Source organism: Lottia gigantea (genome assembly GCF_000327385.1).
Source record: "Lottia gigantea unplaced genomic scaffold LOTGIsca_13, whole genome shotgun sequence".
NCBI classification, from domain to species: Eukaryota; Metazoa; Mollusca; class Gastropoda; family Lottiidae; genus Lottia; species Lottia gigantea.
Genome location: NW_008707425.1, coordinates 790,379 through 799,994, shown reverse-complemented (window position 1 = coordinate 799,994; position 9,616 = coordinate 790,379). Strand labels below are relative to the sequence as shown.

Below are 9,616 nucleotides of genomic sequence, written 5' to 3'. Positions count from 1 at the left end.
AAAACACAATACCAAATGCAATTAAACCTTAAACCTAAAACACTAAGAGATCTTCAAAATTGTTTCAAAATGAGCATTTCAACATATCCATCGAAAATCAATTACCGGGGTTGCCATCAAATACGAGTAAAGGTAACACTTTAGAAGTCTTTTAATGTAGAAAACGCATCTATTGTTCCTGTAATTATTGAAATAATTAAATACTTTACCGCATATGACGTCATTATCGCTAAAGCTAAAGGGAAAAACATGAATGATAATTGGATTTGCAAAACCCACAGACGTTTGCCTCATTATCAGAATGGTAGAAATTTTAAACAATATTTTAAAGATGGTTTCCTTATGTTTCAGTGTCAAATTTAGCAAACTATTTGATTAATGAGTGTTTCTAATGAATTATCATGTATTCTTAATCATATCATTATGTTCTTATTGCATATAATTAAGAGTTTTAACCAATCATACATGTCCATGTATGTACAGTCTGGATAAACAAAAAAAAACTTTGACCTTTCATGATCGGTCACTGATTGGAATTCTGCTGGTAATTCTCTTCTAATTTAGCTAATTATGAATTAATTATGGACATGTGAGACAAACTGGTATTTTTCCAAGTCATTAGAACACTTCTACTTTCTATTCATATAAGAATTATCATTTTCATCTTCATAAATGAAAATAAGAGAACCCATCCTAGACTATACAACGAACATTTTTTATAATTCATTTATCCCTTCAACCATTAAAACATTGAATAGTTTACCTGAATTACAAAATCTTTTTTCTTCAATTTCATCCGTCAAAAAACTCTGATGATACCCAGCCATTTGACTTGTAGATCCCAGGGAATCGTAAAATCCAAATTATTGACTGCCGTCTCCGTCTTTCCTACAGTGACAATGGTCCTTAGACACGTTAGTGACAACCCTGTAAGTGTGTTTGTGTTCATCAGTTTAATGACCATTTTTTTGCACTGGTCCATGCAAACAGATGCACGAAATACATCTAAAGGTCTTTAACCAAATGATTCACAAGCATTTATGATCTGTAATGTGGTCTAGATCCTGTTCAGTCTGTTGTTTTTTTTTTAATTAAAGTTCATGACTGAAATTTCAAATGAATTTGTAAATATATATATTTTTTTGTATATCAATACATTATGTGTATGTATATTGTATAGTATTTGTAGAATGGATGTAAAGATATGCGGTATTTTGACTTCATGTATTGTATTTGTACATTATGGATTTTTATTAGACTATATAGGATTCTTTCTGTCGTATCGGTATAGCTTTGACACCGGGTAAGTTAGTTCACTGATGAACAAAGACTCAATTTAACCAAGTTTTCAAATTTCAATTTTTCGATCATCCTAAGAGGTAGTATTCCTTTAAAAGAGTCTGGAAATATACTTAATAAAAGATATAGTAAGATATTTTAAGCTATATAGATTCTCATGTTAAGCACATTGTGTTCAAACACGACAATTATAATACGTCCGCGTTTTAATATGGGCGTATTGGATATTGAGTTTCAAAATAGTTCAGGAAAGGTTGATAACAGCGTGAGCGATGGCGATTAATTTTTTCCGGGAATGATGATCACACAGCACAATATTAGATACATTATTCATCGATAACTAAGCTTGATTAATATCTAAAAAGAGAATTAAAACGATGATATAAGATGTATATTACAAAGGGGAGTTATATGCTATACTAGCATCATATTGAATTACAAACTGGACCCTATAGCTTACTCACATGATGTCAGATAATTTTAATTTATGTATCGAACACCTTATTTCAAGTATTTTTACCTGATATAGTTACATTTCTAACATACATTGAACTGAACGGAGGTCAATACAGATACAATATAAATGTATTTCAACGATTAATAATGATCAGATTGATAATAATGGGTCGACTGAAAAGTAACATTTAATTATGAACTTCAAAGATTGAATACAATACAGGATGACGATTCAAGAAGAGGGCCGACAAAGAGGACAGAAGTAAAATTAGCTACGTGTATGCATTTGTAAAGTTTGAGAGGTAGGCGTTAGTCATTTTCAAAATTAAAATTTAAACGTAAATTGATCGTATAATATTTTTAGAAAAACAGACAGAGGAGTTAACGTTCTTAAACTAAAGTGATACGTCTTAGAATGAACAATAAATTTCTCAAGAATGGTCAATATGAGTATATATTCATCAGTGAAATTACCTGGTGTCATAAAGTTACAACAGAGTCCTTGTACAATCTGGACAATTGAAAATTCATTCATTTTCAAGTAATTTTTGTAAAACGCTTAATCTTTAGATCTACTCAAATTTAACAAAGATCAAAGGAGTTTCACCCCTTATATTTTGCCAAAATTTTTCATTCTGAATTGCATTATAGTTCAAGAGCAAGGAGCCACCATTGATGTTGTTATATATATATGAGTGACGATGTAGATTGCGGATGATGTGCATTCAGAATTTATATCTGAATTTTCTAAATGCATCTTATACGCCAATCGTTCAATTGTCATGTAACTACAGTGGTTATTAATATATTTCGAAGGGAAGGAACAAGCATATAGGTTGTTGCCGGGTGTGTCTTAGCGTATTTGCATCACAACGTGGTTTAGTATTGTGTTTATTTAGGACTATGTTCGGTTTGCCGATTCTCATTTACCATCCATTTTATTGCTAAGAGTTGTGCATACTTATCAGTGAATCCTTAAAAAGAACAGACGGGTTGATTTTAATCTTGAATATAATTATGTAAACAGTCTTTTAAAGTATCAGAGATGTACGTAAATCACATAACTCCTTCAAAAATATTATTTCTGTATGTCTTTTCTTAAATTACGAGTCGTCATTTTAACATTCAAACGCAGATAATTCTGGATACACATGGATTTTAAGATTCAAATTTCGACGGTGAGCTGTAAACACTATTTCTGATTGACTAAAAAATTGCAGTTTCTAAGACTAAAGTTGATTGGTTAAAAAAAACGGCCTACCTGTCCCTTTAACACATGGAGTTTATGTTAACTATTGATGATGATGAACTAATATTTTGTTTGTATGAAGCAGATGAAGATTTGGATGTCTAGATTGTAAACAGCTGTCTAGAACTTGTGATAGAGGTTGCATTTGACTGTGTATAACTAATGGTAAATGCATCCTCTATTACCACTTCTACGACAGACATCCACGACAATGATAACAAGGAAATATAATGTTGTAATAACGAGATAAGTGTTTTATCACTAGGTTAGATGTTCAGTTAGGTTAGGAAGTTGATTGTTTGACAGGATAGTCAGATGTATAGATATTATAGTTCATTATGTAAACCCACGTTTGTTGTGGTTTCCTTATTTTATAGTGTCAAATTAAGCATACATTTTGATTAATTGGTGTTTCTGATGAATTATCATGTATTCTTAATCATATCATTATGTTCTTATTGCATATAATTAAGTGTTTTAACCAATCATAAATGTCTGTGTATGTTCAGTATGTATACATAAAAAAACTTTTTGACCTTTCTTGATCGGTTACTCATTGGAATTCTGCTGCTAATTCTCTTCTAATTTAGCTAATTATGAATTAATTATGGACGTGTGACACAAACTGGTATTTTTCCCAGTCATTAGAACAGTTCTACTTTCTATTCATATAAGTATTAGCATTTTCCTTTTTATATATATGAAAATAAGGGAACCCATCTTTAATAACTTTAGTTTCAGCCCAAAATCATAGGTGAGTATTGTTAAATTGGTTAGGTTTAAACGCTGGTTCTTTATTTTTAAGACCGTTACAGTACACAAGCACTTTATATAGTAAACAGAAATGTAAATTTATCCTCATGCGAATAGGAAATATTCAGCCACAACTAAATAACTTGTTCAGAAAAAATTAGAAGGTTCACAAATTACTCTCTACCATCGTGAATTAAGGCTATTTATATGCAAAGTAGTCTCCAATTCCTGACTTCTTCGGTAGGAATGCAGGCTGAAATAGGTCAGTTGTCAGGAGATCGCACAGCCTGAAACTCAGAGTAAAAACACGTTTCAGGTTTTGCCATTTCTAAACTATTTAACTGAACCACCAATAAGTCAAAACATTTTTTGTCCTCCCATTTCATATTGCGATATTTATGATGGAAACATTGAAGTTAATATGCAGAGAAAAACCCCTAGTTTCATATTCTCGGCGTGATTCCAGGAAGTGGATGGGAGTGAGTAAAATTTAGACATATTTAGAAATATATTTATGAATATTAAACATTTGACTATAACATAGACGTTTATACATTGTACGAGAATCTTATAAAAATGCAATACATAACGAAAAATGTACATTAATTCAGTGAGATGGTTAGTGAATGATTAACATTTTTTTCTTCATGTTTTACAATTTGTTCAAAATTATTGATAAAGGGGCGTGGCTTAAACTATAAATGTAAGATTTACTGAAAAAATCATGCAATAGGCGACTAGGGGACAAACAGCCTTTGAACATTATTTTAAAAACTCTGACAGCTGAATGCAGTAAAGATGCTAGAATGAAATCTTATCCAAGTATTTGTCAATTTTGAGTTATCAATTTACACCATTCCAATCTTCACACCCCTGTGGTTCGTGCAATTCAACTAAAAATAAGTTTTTGATGACGTCCCTCATCACGAAAGCTTTTTGTGATACAAACATATTTCGCGATTAGTGATTCCATTAATTGCAGGAACCACAGAAGTATGATTGAAAATTTAGAAAATATTTTTACAATCCCTTTAATAGTAAATTGTGTTTTCTGGGTTTCCAATTTCAGGCTTCATTTAAGAGACAATAGCATAATTTGACGTTATACTATAATGGAAGATTTTGGGGAGCGCAGAAGTTCTACAGAAAAACTAACATCGTGGTCTGATCTAGGTCAATAACAATTAGATGTTTGTGACTCTTTGTGACCAATATTAAACAATAGGAGATTGTATAGCTAACAATCTGAATTTTTCAAATGTATATAAAATACCGGTAGTAGAAAGATTTCTTTCGATAAATACATACTGTAGATCAAACGATGTCCAGTAATAATCTGCAAGCAGGTTTAAAATATATAGAGTACAGAAATATATATACATATACACTAAGAACACATCTAGGTTTATGTTTCTTCTGTATTTTGTGTGGAAAGTTTCCGCTTCTCTGTAGCTTCAATATCTATAGTAGAGTATTGTGTCTTTGTTTGCTCACTTCCAACAATTTTCGTTGTAGCACCATCAGAAGGCTTGATATCTACTTCTACATAATTTAATGCTGGTTCCTGAAAAAACAATTAATTACAACTGTATTATCTTCAAACATATGAGCGATGCCTGTGCAAACTCCATATGCTATTTGAGCTCCATCGTATATATAAGACTTAAACGACATTAAGAGAGGAGTACAAATTTCACAAACACAAGACAATATTATGGAAAAAGCACACTTCTTTCATAAGTGACGACACGTCGTACAAATTGTTGAAACGTTATATTTTTGATTTTAGGAATACTATGTTGAATACTATAGAATGAACATAAAATTTACGAATTTCTTTTAAAATTTACGAATAAGGGCATATATTCATCAGTAGATATACCTGGTGTCATAAATAACATAACAGGATACTTATATAATCCTGATAAATCCAAAAAAAAAAAAAAACTTATAAAAATGCAATTAACTATTATGAAGATTTCAATAATTACTTTAGTTTTATGAATTTTCCAATTTTCCGGATTTTACAGGGATTCTGTTGTAACTTTATGACACCAGGTAAGTTTACTGAAGAATATATACTCATATTGACCATTCTTGAGAACTTTATTTCAAATTGTATCATCTTGTTTTCTTCTTTGATAATGTTTTTTGTTATATATTGTATATTGTTTTAGTTTTGTTTTTATGACATGATGCTTATACCGTGTTCCGGAGCTATATAGCCCGTTTGGTGCATTTCATTTCATTTCATTTATTTAACATTGTATGTTCATTTTAAGACTTAATATCACTTTAAATGCTAATACAAACCAAATTATCAAAGAATATCAAAGTTCCTGTTAACTATATAATAAATCTTTTAAGTAGTCAAGAAGTGTGCCTATTCCATAATTTTTTCAAAATAAATTCTTTTTTTATCGAATGGATTCAGCCAAAAAAAAAGTTAAAATCAGCTGGATTGTCATTGTAAGTAGGCTACATGTATTTTTAATTGTTTTACGAGGAACGGTAAACTTAGACCTACATTTTTTTTCTACAAGGATCTTTGCGATATTGACGTCAGATAACGTGATTAAGTTTTCCGGTTCAACCTTTCACAGGACAGTCGGACAGGAAATCCGAGTGTTTAAAATAATGCATCACAGATACATATACAAAGGTCAGTAAGCTTTAATATAATTTTCTATGTTCATCGTTTGCTTCATAACTCATACGAGGGTTGGCTGAAAAGCTCTTATACCTTGTGGGATATCTCAATCGGATTAAAACAAACGTTTGTAAAACGCCCATTAAATCAATTATACACTTAAGAACTGCAACTACAGTGTTGTTATTGTCTTTGTTCCAGATCATCTTATGAATCTACTCTCTGTGTGCCAAGGTCTTGGCAGCAGATCAGAAACGTGTCAATTCCCCGGTTTCTGGCTTCTCAGACTCCCACCTGTTTCATATAATGAAAAAGAACTAGCCGATGGTTTCTTTCTAGTAATAATGATGTCATTTCTGCCTTTTTTTTAGGATGGCTGCAGAATCTTTTTGATTTGCATGGATACTTTGTTAACCTGAAAGGGGTGTATGTATCGAAATTAATGAAAACCATCGGATCTTTCACATTTAGGCGTAGAACTTTTCAGCCAGCCCTCGTAGACATACCTCTTTGGTTGATTTCTTTTCTTCCTGTCTCTTTTCAGGTTCATTTACTATATCAACTTCATCATATTGTCTTGGTTTCTTCTGGACTTTCTGACCTTTTGAATCTTCTGAATTGTCGAAAAAATTGAAAAAAGAAAATGTAATAAAAAGAAAAACATTTTCGTTTTAACCTTATCTTCCCCTCAACTAAACTATATATAGTTCTTACATGGAACTAACACACACTTCGATTTACAGCTAAAGTCATTTCTAAACTTTTAAATGTGATTCGAAGACATTGATGAAATATTCTATTTTTTATAAAAAAAATTTGAATTAAGTCGAGGTAGAGATTCAAAATGGTTGTGAACTACGTTTGTGTGTGTTATTTCCATGTAAGAACCATACGTAGTTTCATAGAATCTGTCCCTTTCGAAATGAAATGGAATTTTATGTACCATCTCCCTGCTGCCAAATGTAATTAAAGAAAGTACAAGCGACGTATTGCGTGTTGTGTTGTAAAAAGGCGACTAACGAGCAACGAGTCTCATTGCCCAGTAGTATTGATTACTGCCGAATCGATCTAAATATTTAACGAAAACATTTATCATTTTATTACGACTTAAGCATTAATTCCGACACAAATGTCATTTAAAAATAACTCGAGGAAAATAAAATTAATTTTTCAAAGTGTATTTTAAGACAAAATGTGTATAATGGACCTGAATCTGGAATTTAAATATAAATTGATTGTAAGAAGTAATCTTCTCATGGTGTCGTCTCTTAACCTTTTTAGGCGATTTTGATAAGAGATAAGATATTTTTTATTGTATCTACGTACCATAGAGGTAAGCATACAATATACATTCATTATACATACATCATACATACATTATACATACATCATACATACATTATACATACATCATACATACAATAAATATACATTATACATACATTATACATACATCATACATACAATAAATATACAATATACATACAATATACATACATTATACATACATTATACATACGTCATACATACAATAAATATACAATATACATACATTATACATACATTATACATACGTCATACATACAATAAATATACATTATACATACATCATACTTACATTATAGTACATACATTATACATAGATCATACTTACAATATACATACATTATACATACATCATACATACAATATACATACATCATACATACAATAAATATACAATATACATACAATATACATACATTATACATACATTATACATACGTCATACATACAATAAATATACAATATACATACATTATACATACATTATACATACGTCATACATACAATAAATATACAATATACATACATTATACATACATTATACATACGTCATACATACAATAAATATACATTATACATACATCATACTTACATTATAGTACATACATTATACATAGATCATACTTACAATATACATACATTATACATACATCATACATACAATATACATACATTATACATACATCATACATACAATATACATACATTACACATACATCATACATACAATATACATACATTATACATACATCATACATACGTTATACATACATTATACATACATTATACATACATTATACATACATCATACATACATTATACATACGTCATACATACAATAAATATACATTATTCAATAATACAATGTAAAATAAGGAAATAATATAATTATAGTATACATCACTCAATGATACAGTATGGAAATAATGACATCATGATAGTTTAAAATATGACGATAATGATCGGTAATAATTTCATTAAAAAGCTAAAAAATCATTGCTGTTGCTTTTCATTTACTTGAAAAAACAGTCAAACTGTATCAAGGAGCTATTAACAAGTTCAAAATTCTAAACATTTTGATATTTACATAGACATACCGTAGCCTACCTCAATAGATTATAGTCACATGTTATATTTTACTAGTGTTTTCGAAGCTCAGTGGCTTGAACAAGAATACAAAATTTCCGCAAAAAAGACACCTTATAATTGTTGACAAATTAACAAAAACCCTTTTTTTTTTAGAAAAAATCTATATAATACATATCTTTTCGTCGTCCTACATTTAAACTCTTTATAAATAGAAAATGTAATATGAGACGTTTAATGAAATCATGAATACACTCTATTAAATTTTGAAAATAATTGAATATCTCACCCTTTTTAGAAGAAAAGCAACTTAATAAATTCCCCATTTTTGCTCTGGGCATTATCTTTAAAACACTATCCACCTAGTATTACTTAGTTTATCTCCTATTAAGAATCACACTGAATGACCATAATATCAAAATAATGTTCTCTGCACTAGTGTATCGACAAACTATGATATCTTTTTCAAAGTTGTGTGAAAACTACTTCCTAGTGTTATGATAGATAGATATACGATTGACCTAAATTTACATTAACTCTATATTAGTTACTAAATTTCGCCTGCAGACACCAAATAGTTTAACTTCCGGATGATGTCAATATTGACAAGCGGTCAATAGATAAACAAAGTACATCACAAAATAATGTCGGCAAAAATTTGAATATTTACTTAGTTATGGTATATTACATATAATATGTAGAGTTTAATCAAATTAATTCATCTATTTTTTTTAATTAATTAATCAAAGTGTGGATATGGCGATTTGTGAGAATTTAACGCATTTATGAGTGTCTCT

The 9,616-nt window shown here is 29.8% G+C and overlaps 1 protein-coding gene across 1 annotated transcript; it reads right to left on the bottom strand.

Annotated features, from left to right (window-relative positions):
• Nucleotides 1-4,255: 4,255 nt before the first annotated feature.
• LOTGIDRAFT_230533 (hypothetical protein) lies at nucleotides 4,256-9,293 on the bottom strand. Its single transcript, XM_009048893.1, has 3 exons — nucleotides 9,109-9,293; nucleotides 6,914-7,020; nucleotides 4,256-5,321 (listed from the first exon to the last, which is right to left on the bottom strand). Exons 1-3 carry the CDS (start codon nucleotides 9,158-9,160, stop codon nucleotides 5,163-5,165), a joined length of 318 nt encoding a protein of 105 aa, XP_009047141.1. The 5' UTR covers nucleotides 9,161-9,293; the 3' UTR covers nucleotides 4,256-5,162.
• Between the last annotated feature and the right edge of the window lie 323 nt (nucleotides 9,294-9,616).